General features: G+C 36.9%; 1 protein-coding gene across 3 annotated transcripts in view; it reads right to left on the bottom strand.

Annotated features, from left to right (window-relative positions):
* The window catches only part of COL6A3 (collagen type VI alpha 3 chain), a 739,239-nt gene that overhangs the window by 302,623 nt on the left and 414,405 nt on the right, over positions 1-22,211 (bottom strand). For all 3 annotated transcript variants that reach the window (XM_044060522.1, XM_044060523.1, XM_044060525.1), the window contains one exon: positions 4,293-4,371. In XM_044060522.1, the coding sequence (XP_043916457.1) occupies positions 4,293-4,371 (79 nt within the window). The remainder of the gene's footprint in view (positions 1-4,292; positions 4,372-22,211) is intronic.

Here is a 22,211-nt window from a genome sequence, read left to right as displayed (position 1 = left end):
CCCACAGGGTGCTGGCAGAAATTGGGCTACTGTTGGCCGAAGGAGGAGAAGAGGCAGAAGACATGGCCGAAGGCAGGAGGAGAGGAGAAAGGCTAGGACTGCGGTAGTGAGGGTCGGAACTTTGAATGCTGGCAGTATGACTGGTATAGGGAGAGAGCTAGCTGATATGATGGGCAGAAGGAAGGTTGGTATATTGTGTGTGCAAGAGACCAGATGGAAGGGGAGTAAGGCTAGGTGTATTGGAGGTGAGTTCAAATTGTTTTATCATGGTGTGGATGGGAGGAGAAATGGCATAGGAGTTATTCTGAAGGAACAGTATGCTGAGAGTGTTTTGGAGGTGAAAAGAGTGTCAGATAGAGTGATGTTTATGAAGCTGGAAATTGATGGTGTAATGATAAATGTTAGTGCATATGCTCCACAAGTTGGGTGTGCAATGGATGAGAAAGAAAAATTTTGGCGTGAATTGGATGAAGTGGTGATGACTGTACCCAAGGGTGAGAGTGTGGTGATTGGAGCAGATTTCAATGGGCATGATGGTGAAGGGAAGAGAGGGTATGAGGAAGTGATGGGTAGGTATGGTGTTAAACAAAGGAATGCAGAAGGTCAGATGGTAGTGGATTTTGCAAAAAGGATGGACATGGCTGTGGCGAATACTTATTTTAACAAGAGGGAGGAGCATAGGGTGACATACAAGAGTGGAGGAAGATGCACACAGGTGGATTATATCTTACGTAGAAGGGCCAGTTTGAAGGAGATTGGAGACTGTAAAGTGGTAACCGGAGAAAGTGTCATTAGGCAGCATAGGATAGTGGTTTGTAGGATGATGTTGGTTATCAAGAAGAGGAGGAGGAGTGTGAGGGCAGCACCAAGGATCAAGTGGTGGAAATTGAAAAAGGGTAATTGTGAGGTGGAGTTCAGGGATGAGTTAAGGCAGGCACTGGGTGGCAGTGAAGAATTATCAAATAGCTGGGTAACTACAGCAGAGCTAGTAAGGGAGACTGCTAGAACGGTGCTTGGTATCACATCTGGACAGAGGAAGGATGACAAGGAGACATGGTGGTGGAATGAGGATATACAGGAGAGTATACAGAGAAAGAGGTTGGCAAAGAAGAAGTGGGATTGTCAGAGAGATGAAGAAAGTAGACAGGAGTATAAGGAGATGAGGTGCAAGGCAAAGAGAGAGGTGGCGAAGGCTAAGGATAAGGCATATGAAGATTTGTATGAAAAGTTGGACACTAAGGAGGGAGAAAATGACCTGTACCGACTGGCTAGACAGAGGGACCGAGCTAGGAAAGATGTGCAGCAGGTAAAGGTGATAAAGGATAATGAGGGAAACATACTCACAAGCGAGGAGAGTGTGTTGAGGAGATGGAAAGAGTACTTTGAGGGGTTGATGAATGAAGAGAATGAGAGGGAGAGAAGGTTGGATGATGTAGGGATAGTGAATCATGAAGTACAATGGATTAGCAAGGAGGAAGTAAGGATAGCTATGAAGAGAATGAAGAACGGAAAGGCTGTTGGCCCAGATGACATACCTGTGGAAGCATGGAGGTGTTTAGGTGAAATGGCAGTGGAGTTTTTAACCAGATTGTTTAATGAAATCTTGGAAAGTGAGAGGATGCCTGAAGAATGGAGAAAAAGTGTTTTGGTACCGATTTTTAAGAATAAGGGTGATGTGCAGAGCTGTAGTAACTTCAGAGGGATAAAATTGATCAGTCACTGCATGAAGTTATGGGAAAGAGTAGTGGAAGCAAGGTTAAGAAGGGACGTGATGATTAGTGATCAGAAGTATGGTTTCATGCCAGGAAAGAGCACTACAGGTGCTATCTTTACTCTGAGAGTGTTGATGGAGAAGTACAGAGAATGTTGGAAGGAGTTGCATTGTGTTTTGTAGACTTACAGAAAGCATATGACAGGGTGCCTAGAGAGGAGTTGTGGTACTGTATGAGGAAGTCAGGAGTGTTAGAAAAGTATGTAAGAGTGGTACAGGATATGTACAAGGGTAGTGTGACAGCGGTGAGGTCTACAGTGGGAGTGACAGATGCATTTAAGGTAGAGGTGGGATTACATCAAGGATCAGCTCTGAGCCCTTTCTTATTTGTAATGGTAATGGACAGGTTAACAGACGAGATCAGACAGGAGTCCCCATGGACTATGATGTTTTCAGATGACATTGTGATCTGTAGTGAGAGTAGGGAACAGGTGGAGGAGACCCTGGAGAGATGGAGATATGCTCTAGAGAGAAGAGGAATGAAGGTCAGCAGGACTAAGACAGAATATATGTGTGTGAATGAGAGGGAGGATAGAGGAATGCTGAGGATGCAAGGAGTAGAAGTGGCAAAGGTGAATGAGTTTAAATACTTGGGGTCAATAGTTCAGAGTAATGGTGAGTGTGGAGGAGAGGTGAAGAAGAGAGTACAGGCAGGATGGAGTGGGTGGAGAAGACTGTCAGGAGTGATTTATGACAGACGAGTACCTGTAAGAGTGAAAGGGAAGGTCTACAAGAGGGTAGTGAGACCAGCTATGTTATATGGGTTGGAGACAGTGGCATTGACAAAAAGGAAGGAGTTTGAGCTGGATGTGGCAGAATTAAAGATGTTGAGATTTGCACTGGGTGTGACGAGGGTGGACAGTATTAGGAATAAGTATATTAGAGGGTCAGCCCAAGTTAGAAGGTTTGGAGACAAAGCCAGAGAGGCAAGATTACGTTGGTTTGGAAATGTGCTGAGGAGGGATGCTGAGTATATTGGGAAAAAGATGCTAAGGATGAAGCTACCAGGTAACAGGAAAAGAGGAAGGCCTAAGATAAGGTTTATGGATGTGGTGAGAGAGGACACGCAGGTGGTTGGTGTGACAGAGCAAGATGCAGAGGACAGGAAGAAATGGAAACAGGTGATCTGCTGTGGCGACCCCTAATGGGAACAGCCGAAAGAAGATGATGATAACACTGGATATACATTTTGTATGACAGTATGTATGCGACAAATATTATAATTAATCACTTAACTATTTAATGATGAATTTTAATTAATCAATTATTCAATTTATTGTAAAAATGTTTTACTACTTAAGGGATGATGGTAGTTTGTTTTAGTACTCTGATGATGCCCTATACATTAGGGTGAAAGCGCTTAGTGTTGTTCGTGGATGTTTTATTCGTTGTTGGTCCAGTCTACAATAAAGCAGAATTAATTGAAAACCAGGATTCAAGGTTCGCTGGAATTATTTGTTTTGCAAGTTTCTACGTTTGTGGATTTCTGATGTATGCGACTGGCATTATAATCATGTGCTGATCCTTTCCTTTATTTAGTTCCTTGTGTGGAACATTGATAATACAGAAGGGCTGGATTCTGCCTGCATCACTCAATAGCCTTCTCAACTAATTTCCATGAAAGCATGAATTATTCAAGTAACGTGATTTTCCAAATGTAATTGGAAGTAAGGATTATGGTTTTTGATTGGACTACATGAAGTAATTTTGTATTTTTGTGCTGCTGCATAAAGTTGTTCTGCATTGTTGACTTATTCACATATTGGAATTTTTGTTCTTTTCTGTATTACTTTTTTAATGTACTCAGTAATAAAAACAGAAAGATGTTTTGCTTACAGGAAACAATAACTGTGTAAATGTTTGTAATAATTAGAGAAATCATTTGCCTTCATGAAGTAGCAGCTTTTAGTGTTTACACTGGACATAATGTTTAATTTTGGGATCAAACATTTGTATTTGTAATTAACTTAAAATGGTGTCACAGTTTACAAACAAGGGCCAATTCTGGCTCAGTTATATGCACCCTCTTGGTGTCTATGTATGTGGATTACAATAACCTTGTCTGTATAGCTGAATGCATACCCCCCCTACATATGCATCATTTTGTATGGTATTGTATCCATACAGTATTACATTCAGAGTATAATGCATTGTCCTTTAGGGTACATGGAACATATTTTAGTACATTGTCACTTCTATATGGTTCCTTAATTTTAACTCTGAACAGAATTTAAATGTATATTTTCATTTAAAAACAATTGCGCCAAATCACATTCGGTGCACTACTTTCACAAATGTAGTAAGCTGTCACTGCCATGCACGCAAGATAATTTTGACAAGTTTCCTTTAGTTATAGTATCTGAGGTAATTTTATAACAAATCCTATGCATTTAATCAAGTAATCAAACTTTTGCATAACTTCTTGTCTTTCTAATGCAGTCATTCGGTTCACCATTTTATCATACTGTAAAGATGTATAAGAGGGCTAAACAGACTAATTTAGGTTTCAGAAAAGTTGTACCTCCTTCTCGCAGTTTTACAGATTCTCCAAGCAGGTCTTCGTAGTTCTCATCCAGACCATCTGTAAGGTGGATTATAACCTTAAAAAATAAACATATACAGCATTGTTACAGACTTCAGCAAGTTGTTAATTTTAATCCATAACATTCAATATCTTCATATAGTTTTTAGCCTTTTTGAATGGTATCTGGCTCTTATACAGGCGACTCATAATTTGAACATTAAAACATGAGATTTTTGTCAAGTGTGTTACATTTTAGCAACAGTCAGAGATTACATCCATCCTTATATGCTAATTTCATCAAGTGCACAGCTATAAAGAAAGCCAAGTTATTTGGTCAAGAAAACTATGGTAAATGGGAAAAGGTATAAAGACAGTTTTATTCTTTTTACAGTTCAGTTTTGTTCTATGCAGTCTTATCTGCCATCTTTGCTTACCATCAATCTTCCCTTCACTCTTATTGCAACTATTTGTTCTCTGTCAGAGGGAATAAGCCCTGAGGTTGGATGAGAGCCATCTTTCAGGTAGCCATGAAGGTGTCTTGCACCTTTACCATTCCATCCATCTTCCTTTCTCATATCGTCTGCAGAAGTGATCTCTCATTTGGGTGACTCTAACATATGCCCAAGACTAGGACCCCAAAGGGTGACCAATTCTATCTAGCTCTTCTCAAAAGCCCCATTCCTCCAATCAACATCTCTCCCTATAATGAGTAAGAGGCACTCTTTACTACTAATCTCTCTCCTGGGTGGTAACTTGGGCATGTGCATCACACAAAGACTGCCTATCAGTTAATACACAGAATTAAAGCTTTGAACATTTATCAAGGCCAGTAGCACTGGGTTTGATTCCTTCTACCTCAGTTTGCCTACTGTGGGACTCTGAGCAAGTTACTTGACCAGGGAGTACTTCTTGGATATCCATGAAAAGGGGCACTTGTATCCAGTTGGCTAAACCAGGTAACAGATGTACAAAATACAAATAAAATAAATAAATATCCCTCTGGTTAGACATGAACACTCCTTCACAGATGCTTAAAGGAGATACCATGATTGGGTTAAGGACAAACCTCTCAACTGTCCAGATTTCTGTAGACTGTCCAGATCCCAACCACTAAACTGTCCAGATTTCTGCAGACTGTCTAGATTTTTGCCTCATATATTCCCTTAAAATTTGTGTTTTTCTGGCAAACTACAGAGGACTGAAGCCACTAAATAATTACATACATTTGAGTTTCAGAAAATGCAAACTAACACAATTCTAACAACATTCTATGTTTATAAGAACAATATTTAAAACCTGTCCCTATTTTGGGGGTCATTGTCCCCCCCCCCCATTATTTAAGACTTTGTACAGATTTCTTGTGTTAAGAATCTCAGAGGTATAGTTGGGGAATCACAGCCCAAGACATTCCAAAACCAATTCCTAGTGTCTGTGGTGCCAGGACAAGCTTCCACCTAAGGCAACAACTACTGGAGTTGACTTAATGGTCATGAACCACCCCATACTACTTTGAGACAGGCACACTCATCTTCTTCCAACAACTCCATCAAACACCCAAGCTGCTAATCATACTCTAGTTATCTGGGCTGTACTCATGGCTTTGTCCTTCTATGCCAGCAGAGCTAGCTGTTCACAGTTCAGTCTTGCAATACAGTTACTCAGACTGACTGACCACTGCCAGTGTGCCCGATACCAAACTTCATGAAAGCATATGATGAAAACTAGTGCTTTGGTATCAAATGAAATGAGTTTATTTATTTGCATTTTAATGTGCATTTCATTTCGTTATTTTCTAACAACATCTGTGCTTTGCATCTGGAGACAGTCCAGAATTGGTTTGTTTTACACTAGTACATAACCTTGGATAAATCTATAACTACATAAAATAAATAACTATATTTTCACCAAAGACTGTAGCAAAGTGCATTGACACAAATGTCATTACATCTTTGTACTTGGAATGCATTTGTTTTAGCTCATATATTATGGGGTTTAAGATACTCAGGTCCCTGGTGGGACTATCTAGAACTCACTAAGGTAAGCAGCATCTTTCAGTGATTTCACCATTCATGAGCTGGATCTGGGCTTTGACCAGCCATGTTAAAAGCATCCAGAACTTCAGTCAGTACATCAAACTTTATACTTAAAAATTTGGCATCACTGAAAATACTTTAAGCTTCCTTCATTTTGGTGGTTTGATTTGACTTTTTTTTTTTTTTTACTAAATATATTTTAGAAAACATTTGTCTGTACTTTTCAATGATGAACTGTATGAAACACATATATAAAGCTTACATATGTTAAATGATGAGCATTTTTCAATAAGGATATATGTTCACTAAATGATATTCTAGCAACTGGTAAACTTTATTAATGCCTTTTTGCAGACGAGCCCAAGCAGTAACACAATGTACATTCTATATCATATGCACTCGTCCACCTGCTTTTTCAGTTTTTTTAACTTTCTTTTCGGGGAAACAATAAACATATTAGAACTCATTTAAACTAGCGTCTGATTTCAATATGTGCTTGTTATCTAAAGTATTTAAAACATAGCAGTTGGTTTCGGTGGAACATGTTAGTTTACTGAAATAAATGCATTTATATCAAGACTGTACATCACTATGCCATGGTGGTACGGCAGTAGCATTGTTACCTTACAGCAAGAGGTTCTCCCGTTCGATTCTCGGCATGGCTTGGGAGTGCCTTCTGTGTGGAGTCTGCATGTCCTCCCCGTGGTTGGGTGGGTGTTCAAAAGACATGCATAAATGGGCGTGCCTTCGTTGAAGGTTGAATGTCGAGCTGGCACCTTGGCGTTTCATAAAAAAATCTACTGCCAATCATTAGCGGACCGGAGTTCCGCTGTGGTGACCCCTTATCGGGAAAAGCTGAAAAAACAATATCAAGACTGTACATCTCCATTAATGGCTTTGACTGACTGAATCAGAGTAATAAATAAAGACTGTCAAAATAAGTATGACTGCTGTGGTAATTGAGAGTGCAATCTGTTGGCAGTAAATACTGAAAGGAGATTCTGGCTGACAGAATATATTAAAGATGGCTATGCATTAACTTTTAAGAATGGGTGGGTTGTTTCAGCAGTATCAGATGTCTGTGCCCCCTGCAAGAAGCACTGTCTGGTGTTCCTAGAGCTCCTGTGGTTAATTTTTCCAATTAAACTGTTCAATATTGATTAAGATACTAAATGAAAATCGTAAAAACATTTTGGCACCATCCAATGCTGTTTTACTCTCTGTTTAGACACAGGATAAATGCAGTGCCTGTATGGATATTTGATAAGTATATTTTTTATGATTTAAAAAGAAAGTTGATTTCTTTCCTATTTGATGGAAAAAACAGATGGGTGTACTGTATCAGTGTGAATGCACCATATTAAGGATGGAAGCAGTGTGAATACTACATGATTTTGGTAAAACTGTATATGACATTGTTAGAAGAAATATTTTAATGTATAATATCATAATGTTTTACTTTGGTAAACAGTGCAATAGTGCAGATACAAGGGTGTGAAAAATCAACAAATATTAACAATAATAATACATCTATGTGGGCAAGGTCTGCATCCACATGAAGCATTAAGAGCGAAGTTGGAATAACCTTATATTCTAGGTATTTTGATCTCATTCATTTGCTAACTGGGTAAACCTAGTAAGCTCAAAACTCTATTTTCTTAAATACTCCAACAGCGGGACTTTGTCTAAAGAAATGTTCAGAATCACACATTTAAAATGAAACCCTTGTCTATGAGAGTAAGCTCATTGACAACTTGAAGTCTTTCTCTTTGCCATACTTACAGACATAAAAGTAATAAGTATGCATAACACAGTCTTAGTAAACAGTAAACTGAGTCAAGAACTGAACAAGATGCGAGGAACAAAAAGTGAATGACAGGTTTGTGCATTCTGGAAGACAATCTGGTGGGAAATTCATAAAGCAAATGCAATAACTGAGTGCAAAAGTGCTTGAGGAGGCTTCTAAACAAGTAAACTAATTTGTGTACGGTTACATTGTTGTGCCTTTCGGCTTTTCCCAGTTAGGGGTCGCCACAGTGGAACTCCGGTCCACTAATGACTGGCAGTAGATTTTTATGTGCCGAGTTGCCAGCCCTGACGCATAACCTTCAAAGGTACGCCCATTTATGCATGTCTCCACATAGAAGACACTCTAGCTGAGAATCGAACAGGACAATGTCTTACTGTGAGGCGACAACGATGTACTAAAGTACAAATGCTGCTTGGGAGACAACTACTTGTATAACATATTAATTTCTGACAGGTTCAAACTTCACTTTTCACTGAACTGTTGTTAATGCACCTTTAAATTACACTGTACCTTATACACTTCACTCAGCAGACAGTTTGCAGATCTCTCATGATTAATTGTCTGCACTTGCAGACTTCTCTTCTCCAATTAAAAAGCGATTAGCAATTAAAGAAGCAGCTAGTGACTGTCCAAATATACGTGCAAAAAGTCCAAAAGGTTTAGATTTTGTTTCTTGAAGTGTTTGCATACGTATTTTTATACCCAAAGCAGACATCACATAATTTTTCTCAGGTAGAAAGCAAATGCTGGAGGTGTGATAGGAAAGGGAAATGTAATTGGGATGGGAATGCATCAAATTGGCAGATTTTAAAAATCCTGTACAGAGTACTTTTCCGGAAATATTGGGTGAGCAAATGGTTGCAGCTGAGCAAGTGATTCTTTTGAGCTGGGATACAGGGCCTGAATTGCCCTGACAAAGTAAGACCTTACCAAGTTCAATAATATTGGCTGACAAATAAAAAGCAATTACAAGGAAATGGAAGTCAAAATCCAAGTCAACTGTAACTGAAGTTCTAAATATTACAAAGGATGCATGGAATACATAGTTAGGCTTAAAAAAGGCCCTTGTTGTCATTAGCTACTAACACCCATGAACCTAAATAACTGGAAGTGGGATTTTTAGAAAAGAGATGGAGCAAATTACATTGAAATACATAAAATGTGTGGGGACAATTCATACAGAGTAATGTTTGAGAGAAGGACTGAAATTGAAGGGAAGGCAGGAACTGAGTTATTTATGCAATGGTGGATAGAACAAAAATTGTTAAAAAGAAAATATGTATGTATCCTGAATGAAAATAAAGAAAATGTTATTATGGTTTCTTTTCTTTTATATTAATGCATGTATATGTATACTGTATACTGTATGTATACGACTTTTTAAAATGTCATATTTAATAAAGATATTTAAAAAAGTGCTCAAGGAGAATAGCTGAAATTTGACATTCTGGTAGAATGCAATTAGGAAGAGAAAATGAGTGTTCCCAATTTAACAAAGAATGATAGAGATTATTATAGAAAATTAAGTGAAAAAAAGAGGGCTATATAGGCTCTGATTTAGGAAGAATGTATGGATTAATTCAGTATAAAAAATACAGCAACAACTGCCAGTTTAACTCACTGCACATAAATACAGAGTCATATTTTGCTGTCTATGGAATATCCTGATGGTAATAAAATTGTGTTGTCTAAAAGCAAGTCAGTGATAAAGGAAAGCAATGCATAAAATTGTGGGGAAAACAGAGGTATAGGACTGCGCTTACCCAAAGGGAATTTAGCAGACAGCAAGGTTACAAGCAAAGTGCAGAAATGTTAAGCTGAAGACTTCCAAAAGTGAAAAAAATGAAATAAAGAAAATAGTTTCAGCTGAAAGCTTTTACAGAAGAAGTGTATGAAGTTGTTGTTGTGTCTTTTGGCTTTTCCCGGTTAGGGGTCACCACAGCGGAACTCCGGTCCGCTAATGATTGGTAGTTGATTTTTACGTGCCGAGTTACCAGCCGTGATGCACAACCTTCAACGAAGGTATGCCCATTCACACATGTCTCCACACAGAAGACGCTCTAGCTGAGAATCGAACGGACAGTGTCTTACTGTGAGGTGACAACGCTACCGCGGTGTATGAAGTAATGATCTTTAATACTTGTACAATCATATCCTGGCCTTTTGGCTAAGATCAAATGTAGAATCTGCTCCTATCAGTTTGAATTAAGGTCAGTAAAATTATAATATGGTTAAGCACAGCCCTAGGGTTGTGGTGAATATGATTAACTAGTATCAAGGATAACATTGCAATGGTGATGGTCTTTTGAACTTTGCTGTGTAATGGGGGCCTTCATCCAGTAGTGGTAGACAATGTTTCTATTCAACAGCCACTCATTATGCACTGACACTGAACATGCTGTAATGCATACACCCACATACACAGGACTTAGACATCTATACCATTCCTTCTTCCCCAAGTGCTTACATGCCAGAGAGCCTACAGCGATCACTAGCATCCGCTACAGCTTGTACAAGTCATGATGAAACCCTCACCCTTACTCCAAGTTAGAGGCAGTTTGTAGTACAGACTGCTGGGCTGCAGCGTCCCCAATAAAAAAAAAAAAAAAAGAAAGAAAGAATCTGCAGTTTTTATTTACTTTTTTCTTTATTATTTTGTAATGCAAAGTTTTTGCATTACCTTTACTACTAAAACATTGTAACTCTGCGCACCCATGGAGTTCTGATATTTTCTGTGGTCACACTTAGAATGAAAAAAAATTTAAATCTGTTTACTCTGCTTACCAGGCTGTTTTGAAAATAACCCAGCACTACTTCTACTGCTGAATAGGAATAAGGTGATCACACCTAATTAAAGTACTTCATGCCTTCTGTAGAAGGCAGAAACCTCAGAGGAAAGTCATTGATTGGGCTGCTGAGTAACACAGTAATGAGCTATTTCTATTAGTTTAGGCTGTCTCAGGTAATTGGCTCAGACTGAAACTGAAAGACATTTGTAATGGAATACTGCTAAAGTACAAGCATGGGAGAAACTTTTTACTTATTTACTCATATATAGCATTGTCACCTTTTCAAATGCTCAAAGAGGGACATGTTTTGTAGAAACATCAGATTTTAAAGGACAAAATATGCCCATGGCCAGTGCAAAGGGCGGAACTTCAACTTTTTGCCAAAATAAAAACTTATTTGTATAGCATTTGAGTTGCATATTTTCCTATAACATTTAAGTGCTTCAGATACAAAATAACTGTTTTATGCGACTATTAAAGAAAACTTAGGAAATATTTGTTGTCCTAAAATCTCAGGACATTTGTCCTTTTTTCAGTTTTTTTGCAGGACACAACTGCCCAAAGAGGGAAGGTTCCTCATAATGACGGACAGGTTTACTACTTTTTTTTTTTTACTAACTCTGCATGAGACACTTGTCTGGAATGTATGAAGCTAAGTATCAAAGTATTTTACTTTGTGTGTGTGTGTGTGTGTGTGTGTGTGTGTGTGTGTGTGTGTGTGTGTGTGTGCGTGCGTGCGTGCGTGCGTGCGTGCGTGTGTGTGTGTGTGTGTGTGTGTGTGTGTGTGTGTGTGTGTGTGTTGTAGGGTGGAGCATATAGAGTCTGAACTATTCCTGATTTCACAGAATGAAATTTTGTCTCATATTTTGGTCTTTTCCTTGCATGGATTGTGTTTCTCTTGTAAATCAGGAATGCAGCCACTAAATATTGATATATAATTAAATTTTGGACTTGAGACCATTGAATTTCACACTAAGAAGCCTTCAGAAAAAGCATAATAATGTAGTGCATGTTATTTTAGAAAGTTTCAAAGTATATAAAATGCATATTATATATTACACAGTTTGAATGTATTTGAGTTTTGGTGCTTTGTTCCTCTTTATTTTTTTAGCATTTTACTTGATTTTTGAGATAAGAGGTTGAGAGGTATGTAGGGGAGGAGTTGCAGTGGCTTGAACAATGTATTCTGTTACTTATGTGTAGTAATTATTTATGTACTTATTCAGGCAATGAAAATTCTGAAGTATGCAGTCACTGTATCTGTTGTACTGCAATAAGTGTAATTGATGTGTTTGTGTGTGTATAATATATATGTGTAGGGACATGGATGTTCTCAACAGCTTCTGATTTTACCTTATATTCAGTCTGTTCCTCATAAAGCATGTTTTCTGACAAATCAGTGGACTGTAGTTGTATGACAGATGATAGCTGACTCTGATTTTTATTCTTCGGTCCCCCATTATTATTTTTTTTTATCTTCCTACTTGATTTGTGAGCTAAGAGGTGACTGTCACTTAAACAGGAGTAATATTTCACAATTTTCCCCTAAGAACACAGCAGGAACACACTCTATAACCTGGGACTTGACTGCATACTTCTATCCACCCCTGATAGCATTCCTTATTACACATTTCAAAGCAATGTGTCCCAGTTTAAGATCTCTGATACACAAACACTTAAATAAATTAAATCTCACACATCCAACTCTCCTGGGAAGACCAGACACAGATTTCCAGCTGTGCTCCTTCCCCAAAATAATACAAAAACACACTGTCACCAATCAGACAGCCTACATGCCCTTTTAAAGGGGTGTCCAATTATACTACTCTGTTTTTGTTTTACTTGGATCACTTCTCTGTATACTTAATAAAGGATTTTTGACTGGAAACAGACTGCCTGCCTTGCTTGGATTACTTATGAATACTTAGTAATTCTGTACAATTATATATTTTTTATTATTATTTTTTATTTTTTTTTTTTTACATAAGACGAGTTTACATTTGCTTCTTCTACTACTTTTGTCTGATCTGATTAATATACAGTGATTAACTAGAGATATATGGACTGATAATCTTCCACACAGAGAAGTTCCTTACGCTGTTTTGTAATCATAATATTTTAAATCGTATGCTAAGATGTTAAAAAATACAAGTCAGATAATCAGCAAAAGATAGTGACTTGCACTCTAAACCACTGTTAGTTACTACATAGTTCTGAATGCTTGCTACTGATAATATATAGTACTTTACATGCATAAAAAATTAAATGAATGGTTAAAAGAAGGTTTTGAATATAAAAATTACATGGTGGAATACTTAAATTCATATAGAAGATAGAAGACAATTAAAAAACTGGAGACTTGGTATTGAATAATAATGCTTATAAGATCTTTATGAAAATAATACAAAAAAGATTTGAAACTGAAATGGAAAATATTTTGAAAAATAGCATATATAGTAAAAGGGGAAGGGTTGTCAAGAATTATTATTGATAGATAAATTGCAGATAATATTATGAATAGAAAGGAATATGTAAAAATCAAGATAGGAGACTGTAATAAGGCATTTGCTACAATTGGATAAGAAATCATATGGGTAATAATGAAAGAATATAATATAAGTGATAAAGTTAGGAAATTATGTATGTCAGTGTCTAAAGTAAAAATACTTGTAAATGGCTGGTTAAGCCAAGAGTTGCATATGAAGAGTGCGGGTCTATATCAGAACATCGAAACAGCAGACTATCAAATGCTGTTACATCAAACTGGTTACATTGAACTAGCAAAACATCAAAAGGCTGTCAATGACAGCTTACAACAGGGACATAACACAATAAGGCTGTAGACAGGGGGGCAAACCACCCTGCACCCCCTACACCCCCCGCTACTTAAATATATCAGCTCTGAGATCGCACTACAGTGCAGGAAATGGAAATCTTCCATTGCCACACTGTAGTGCACTGAGGTGCAATCCCCAAAGTGGAATATTTGAGTGGCAGGTGGCCTGGGGGGTGCAGGGGGTCTTGGCCTCTGCATGTAGCAATTTCTTTTTAACATTCACGCCACATGAATGTTATGCTTTTCGATGGAAGCATTTCAAGGTAACGGCATTCAATATTTTGCTGTTTTGATGTTCCCATATGCACCCGAATAATGTTGTAAGACAGGGATACCCAATGAGTTGCATACTCTTTCCATTAGTTATGAATGTGATAGTATGTGAAAAAAATTAAAAAGTGAAAGAGGCAGTGTTATACCACATGAAGGGTTAAGAACTCTAGTTCAGTTAACATATGCACATGACATTTTAATAATGGCAAAAAAACAGAATTTTGATAAACGTAATAATTTGCATAAATGAGTGTCTAGAGGTGATAGGGATGGCTTTAAATAAAGAAAAAAGTAAAGGTTTAGGTGATGTAGTAAAGATAGTGGGTATATATATGTTTTACAATAAATAAAATTTCTGTGTTAGGTATAACATTTGGGAATAAAGACATACATCGAATTCAGTGGGAAAAACAGTAGAAGAAATAAAACAAACCTGTCTTTTTTGGAGAACATATAAATTATCATTCAGAAAAAAAGGCATATTTGATAAATTCAGTACTGATGGGAAAATGTCAAACTTAGCAAGTGTATTTATGTTGCCAACAGTATTTGAAAAGGAATCATTGCAGATATAATTTTCATTTATATGGGGTTCTAGAGTACATTGGGTAAAAAGAGGAGTTTTGTATGTAAACAAAGTAGAAGGAAGTTTAGGGTTAATTAAGCCAGTGGTGTACACTGTATCATTATATTTGTACAAAGTGATAAAGTGGATAAATGAAAAATATGAAAGATTAATATAAATATGATACATTTTTTGGTATGGTAAGAAAGAATAAAAGAGAAAAAGAGTATATAAATGAAGAAATAAAATATTACCAAGGAAAAATGTTTTTGTGGAAAATAAAAATTAATGATATAGAAAAAGGAGTCTATGTTCTCTTACCAAAAATAAAAAAGTGCAAACGGCTAAACCACAAACAGGAAAAAGTGAATGTGAACATTGCTGAACAGTGTCTATTATAAAAGTAAATACAATGAATGGCCATGGCTGGTCAACAACCTGGAAATGACATGATGCATAAGGTAAGTGAAGGGAAACCTTGTAAATTTGCCCTATTCTTCACTGAAGTGCGATGTCATTGTTGGTATATATAGTTGGGGGATGTGGGGGTGAAGCATCCCACATTGTTTGGTTGTATTCATGATTTTGGCTGACTATGGCCATTTGATGTATTTGTTTTCATAGTGGTCATTGTTTGGTAATGTTCACAATCACTGTTTCCCATTCTCAGCTTAACTGTTCACATTTTTTTTTATTTTCTGTAAGCAAAATTAGACCCTAGAAAAAAGATAGAAAAGTATGGCATAAGAATGTAATGATAAAACATTATGTAAAATCATAGTAAAATCCGACAGGTGAAAAAAAATAAAGCTATAAAAATAAGAAGCAAATGTTATAATCAGAAAGTAGAATGTCAAGATTTTTTTGTGGAGACTGGTATCAGACAAATTGCCAGTAAAATAAAATATGCCATATAAAAAGAAAAGTGATAGAATATGTCTACATTGTCAAAAAGAAGAAACTACAGCACACATTTTCAAAATGAAAACAAGTAAAAAAGTTATGGGGAAGAAGATTTTTTGAAAATGTAAAAGAAATGGATAAAGTGAACATGGATATGATTACATATGGATATAAGAATAGAAGTAAATAATATGTTAAAAGAATAGATAAAAAGTTATTTTATGTCATACGGGTTATATGAAATGAAAGAATAAATGAAATTATGTTTAATGCTAAATGGATTTTAACAACAATAATAAAAAAAATTAGATGGTGATTATGGAAAAAAGAATGCAGTTCTAATAGGGATAAAAATTTAGTATAATGGCAAAGGAAATTATATGTGTAAATATATGTGTATATCAATATAGCTGTACATTTGTAAATATTTCTAAATATGTAAATGTGTTTTAAATAAAGTTCTTTTTGTATATAAATAAAGGACCCCTACTTATTTTTTTCTTTCCACTTGAAGTGTGGTGGGATGTAGGATGGTTGCACAATGGAGCAGAAAGCAAGAGTTGAGAATAATTGCTTGTCTGATGTTGCAAGTGAGATATATCCCAAGTTGATAATCACGTGTGTTTTTCACCGATGATTTCCCTGATTAAAATGCTGGCTGAAGATGAAGCAAATGATCGCTGCACAGTGTCATGGAGCCAGATCATGGTAAAAGTAACTGATTCCATTGTCAAAGATGAAATTACTTCAGTAATGCATAAAGCACATCTGGATGTTGTGCAGGAAGTATGCCAGTTGCATGATGACTATTCAAGTAGGATGGAGACTCCACTGGGAATAAAATCAATTCATGCAGCAGTTGTCCCAAAAGATAAAGAATGGAGCCTGGACTGCTCCACATCTGTACAGAAATAAGTGTTTTCACATGAATCTGAGCTTGCTGTTGTGAGAATATTAATTAAAACTGATCTTGTTGTAGGTAGATATTTTGCTTGGTACAAACTTGTTACACCATTGTGTCTGAGAGTACAGGACACATGCGTTTATACATATTTGAAAAGGCTCTTATAATAATTTGACTTTTTGTTAAATTATAAAAAAAAAGCATTATGCTTGTCATGAACAGATTATGTGGTTACTGGGTTAAATCTTAATATCAAACACAGAATTGTTTTTCAGTTTCATACAGCTGAAGTAACTGAAGAACAAATAAGGATTTTTTTTAATCTTGTTGCAAGATTGATCATTCAGTTACTAAGGAATTTGATGAACAGAACTTTTGGAATGGTAGCTGGGATATTTTTGTATCCCTTCATATTATTACTAATGTTGTATCACATATATCTAGTATTGTGCATATTCAAGGATATAAGGTGTATGTTTTATACACACACACACACACACACACACACACACACACACACACACACACACACACACACACACACACTGGGGTCAACCAATAACTTGTTTTTCTTTTTTGTTCTTCCTCTCATTTACTAACTGATTGTGATAAAACTAGATGTCACCAATGTGGTGAGATGGGTCAATCCATTAAAAATTAGCAAGTAAGAAATATAAGCAAGTTGGACACTTTTGGATTGATTGCCCTGTACTTATTGAAACTGAACCTGTACAACAAGAGTTACCTGTACTTATTGAAACTGAACCTGTACAACAAGAGTTACAGTTGTTACAGTCAGACTGATATTAAACCTGCGGAGTCAGAATTGATTGGGATAAATGAAAATATTTCCAATGATGAAACTATTTCTGAAGATGCTTAAAGTAAAAAATCCATATGGTGATAAGTGATGAAGTGGAAGACGACATCAGTGATAGTATAGAATATAAAAAGATACTATAGGGAATAAGTTAGGAGAAGCAAAATGAGACAAAAAATGATTAAAAAAGAAAAATTATGAAACTGCTTTTTTATTTTTTTAAATGTCAACAGTATGATAAATAAAATGAGACAGTTTACTATATGACATTTTTACAATATATTTTATAAGGATTCTGTGTGTTTTGCAGGTTTCTGCTAGCATTAAAATCTGTGTTGGTTACATTTCTAGTAATCATTTTAAATCGAGTTGCTGGCTACTGAGACTTGTCTGCATATATCAACTGGACACAAGCTGATTTAAGTATATTTTTCTGCACTTATTTAAGATTTGAGTGAGTAAATATTGTGCATCTTGGATTCAGAAAATATTGCATCTCTGTCTCTCTGCAGTTAGTAATCTTGGTGGCTTTGGAATTGCCCGCCCCTGCTGTAAATCTCTTTTTACACACTCCTCCTGGACCCACCTCATTTGCTCACTCAGCTGAGTACAGTGAGATCATATTTTGATTTTGGATACTCCTACCAGTCCCATCTCCTCTGCAGTGTACAGAGAGAGCACTTGGGAAGGGCATTCCCCTATAGTATCTTAATCTGCTCTGTTTCCTCCATCTCAAAAAAAAAAAAAATTTGCACTTCATCTGCCTTACTGTATTTGTGTTTCTTCCTGCTTTATTACCTTATTTTGCTTTTGCCTCTTTTTAAAAGTACTCAATTGAATTTATTCTGCTGCCTTTATTACTGCTTGTTAGTAGCCTGATTAAATTGTAACTGTTATTCTAAGGCCCTAGGTTTAAGCACTTGGGCTTCAAACCAGTTGTTTTACATTAAGAAGGTTTGTGGTCTGTACTCTTGTGGCAGGACAGGTAGCGTACATCCTTCTAAGTTGGGAAGTGCTGATTGAAGGCTCAGTGTCTGTTTTTCTAAAAGTGTATTAGTTCTGAGTTAAGGACTTGGGCTTCAGGCCAGTTATTTTACATTAAGAAGGTTTGTGGTCTGCACTCTTGTGGGAGGAGAGGCTAGATTCTGCCCTTCTGAGCTGAGAATTTCTGGTTAAAGGCTTATTGCGCATGCTTACTTGAACTGTTTCTTTCTGAAATCAGCAATAACTTGAAAACTGGACTATACTAGTTCAGAAAGGCGGGAAACAAGTATATATATTTTTTTCAGAAAATAGAGCAGCTACAATCAAAATTAGCCCAAAAAGGCCAATAAACTACTAACGTCTTGGCTGAAACCACTCCTCCAGGGACAGATACGCCTGCTCAAAGCTCCTCTCTCTCACAGGTGAACAGAGAAACTTCCTTCTATCCAAGTAGGGTATGGCAACACAGAAACTTGTAACACAGCCCTGGATTCAGCAATAACATGAAAACTGGGCTATACTAGTTCAGAAAGGTGAGAAACAAGTGTGTGTGTATATATATATATATATATATATATATATATATATATATATTTTTTTTTTTTTTTTTTTTTTCCAGAAAATAGAGCAGATACAATCAAAACAACACTTTACCCACATAACCAGTTAAAAAGCTTAAAACTGAGCCCTGTTCCAGCAGTCTTCAATCAAACAAGTTCTAACTGCACAGTCCTGCCACTAGGGTACAGAGAAACCTTCTCCAAAAAGACGGTCTGGATCAGTGCACAAGTTATACAAACAAAGCTAGATCCAGCCGACCTGAATCTAGTCTATGCTACAGCAAACAAGGTGTGAGCTTGCTGTTGTGAGAATATTAATTAAAACTGATCTTGTTGTAGGTAGATATAAAAAAACAATTCTGTGTTTGATATTAAGATTTAACCCAGTAACCACATAATCTGTTCATGACAAGCATAATGCTTTTTTTTATAATTTAACAAAAAGTCAAATTATTATAAGAGCCTTTTCAAATATGTATAAACGCACATGTGTCCTGTACTCTCAGACACAATGGTGTAACAAGTTTGTACCAAGCAAAATATCTACCTACAACAAGATCAGTTTTAATTAATATTCTCACAACAGCAAGCTCACACATTGTTTGCTGTAGCATAGACTAGATTCAGGTCGGCTGGATCTAGCTTTGTTTGTATAACTTGTGCACTGATCCAGACCGTCTTTTTTGGAGAAGATTTCTCTGTACCCTAGTGGCAGGACTGTGCAGTTAGAACTTGTTTGATTGAAGACAGCTGGAACAGGGCTCAGTTTTAAGCTTTTTAACTGGTTATTTGGGTAAAGTGTTGTTTTGATTGTATCTGCTCTATTTTCTGGAAAAAAAAAAAAAATATATATATATATATATATATATATATACTTGTTTCTCACCTTTCTGAGCTAGTATAGTCCAGTTTTCATGTTATTTCTGAATCCAGGGCTGTGTTACAAGTTTCTGTGTTGCCATACCCTACTTGGATAGAAGGAAGTTTCTCTGTTCACCTGTGAGAGAGGGGAGCTTTGAGCAGGCGTATCTGTCCCTGGAGGAGTGGTTTCCGCCAAGAAGTAAGTAGTTTATTGGCCTTTTTGGGCTAATTTTTATTGTATCTGCTCTATTTTCTGAAAAAAAAAATATATATACTTGTTTCCCGCCTTTCTGAACTAGTATAGTCCAGTTTTCAGGTTATTGCTGAATCCAGGGCTGTGTTACAAGTTTCTGTGTTGCCATTACCTTACTTGGATAGAATGAAGTTTCTCTGTTCACCTGTGAGAGAGGGGAGCTTTGAACAGCCTATTTTCCCTGGAGGAGTTGTTTCAGCCCAGAAGTTAGTAGTTTATTGGCCATTTTGGTCTAATTTCTATCTCTTTCACTTCCCTGCTATAAAAACCTCATTTGCATAGTTTTTACGCTTGTATTCCACTCAGCAAGTGCCTTCCAGGTGTTCTGCAGTCTCTACAGCAGCAGAAAGACAAAAGAGTGGCTTTGGAGTGATTGTCACTTTTCTGCTTTTCTTGCTGTTTTAACTAATTCCACCTAAAACGCCAGTTTTTTAGTGAATCTGTGACTTAAAAAGTTTGCTATTTTATACATCTCCGCACAGCTCCTCGTGGTGTCCTGCAGAGTGATACAGGCAACAGAGAGACCCAAGAGAGACCTTTCCAGATTTAAGTATTTTTTTCTTTGTTTTTTTGCTCCGACTGCCTTTTCCCACCTAAAAAGCAAATCTCTAACTGATCTGTGCTTTAAAAAGTTTAAATTGCATTTGCCTTCTGCTTTTTACAGTCTTTACACTTGTTTTATATCAGTTTAAGTTGTTTTTGTACTCTATAATTGTTGTGGGCTACACACTAAAGTGCACTAGCCTGTTTATAGCATTTACAGTGTTTTCTGTGTGTTTTCTGCTGTTTCCTGAAAAAAACAAAAAAAAAATATTCTCTTTTCCCGCTTTTGCTGAACTAGATTAGTCCAGATTTCAGGTTTTGCTGAATTCCAGACTGTGGTACAGTTTTCTGCGTTGCCCATATCCTTACTTGGATAGGAGGAAGCTTTTGTGTTCACCAGTGAGAGTGGGCAGCTTTGAGCAGCCTATCTGTCCCTGGAGGAGTGGTCTCAGTCCTGAAACTAGTAGCTTATTGGCTGTTTTGGGTCAATTCCTATCTCTTTCAGTTTCCCTGCTTTAAAACCCGCATTTGAGCGGTTTGCACCAGTATACAACTCCGCACAGCTCCTCATGGTGTCCTGCAGAGTGATACAGACAACAGAGAGACCCAAGAGAGACTTTTCCAGATTTAAGTATTTTTTCTGTGTTTTTTTTTTTTTTGCTCCAACTGCCTTTTCCCATCTAAAAAGTGAATTTCTAACTGATCTGTGCATTAAAAAGTTTAAATTGCATTTGCCTTCTGCTTTTTACAGTTTTTGCACTTGTTTTATATCAATTTAAGTCGTTTTTGTATTGTATAACTGTTGTAGGCTACACACCAAAGTCCGCTAGTCTGTTTATAGCATTTACAGTTTTTTTGTGTTTTTCTGCGGTTTCCTGAAAAAAAAAAAAAAAAAAAAAAAGCAATAAAAATTCTCTTTTCCCACCTTTGTTGAACTAGATTAGTCCAGACTTCAGGTTTTGCTGAATTCTGGACTGTGATATAGTTTCCTGTGCTGCCCATATCCTTACTTGGATAGGATGAAGCTTATCTGTTTACCAGTGAGAGTGGGGAGCTTTTTGAAGCCTATCTGTCCCTGGAGGAGTGGTCTCAGCCCTGAAACTAATTGAGTATTGGCTGTTTTGGGTCAATTCCAATCTCTTTCAGTTTCCCTGCTTTAAAACCCACATTTGCATGGTTTTGCGCCAGTATACAACTCCGCACAGCTCCTCGTCGTGTCCTGCAGAGTGATACAGGCAACACTGAGACCCAAGAGAGACTTTTCCAGATTTAAGTATTTTTTTCTCTGTGTTTTTGCTCCGACTGCCTTTTCCCGCCTAAAAATTAATTTCTAACTGATCTGTGCATTAAAAAGTTTAAATTGTATTTGCCTTCTGCTTTTTACAGTTTTTGCACTTGTTTTATATCAATTTAAGTCATTTTTGTATTGTATAACTGTTGTAGGCTACACACTAAAGTGCCATAGCCTGTTTATAGCATTTATAGTGTTTTCTGTGTGTTTTTCTGCTGTTTCCTGAAAAAAACAAAAGAAAATATTCTCTTTTCCTGCCTTTGCTGAACTAGATTAGTCCAGATTTCAGGTTTTGCTGAATTTCCGGACTGTGGTATAGTTTCCTGTGTTGCCCATATCCTTACTTGGATAGGAGGAAGCTTCTCTGTTCACCAGTGACAGCGGGGAGCTTTGAGCAGCCTATCTGTCCCTGGAGGAGTGGTCTCAATCCTGAAACTAGTAGCTTATTGGCCGCTCTGGGTCATTTCCTATCTCTTTCAGTTTCCCTGCTT

This window comes from Protopterus annectens, chromosome 2.part0 (genome assembly GCF_019279795.1).
Source record: "Protopterus annectens isolate FY-2018-M chromosome 2.part0, PAN1.0, whole genome shotgun sequence".
In the NCBI taxonomy this organism is placed as follows: domain Eukaryota; kingdom Metazoa; phylum Chordata; order Ceratodontiformes; family Protopteridae; genus Protopterus; species Protopterus annectens.
Note: the sequence above shows the minus strand (reverse complement) of the source record. Positions and strands in the feature narration are given on the sequence as shown.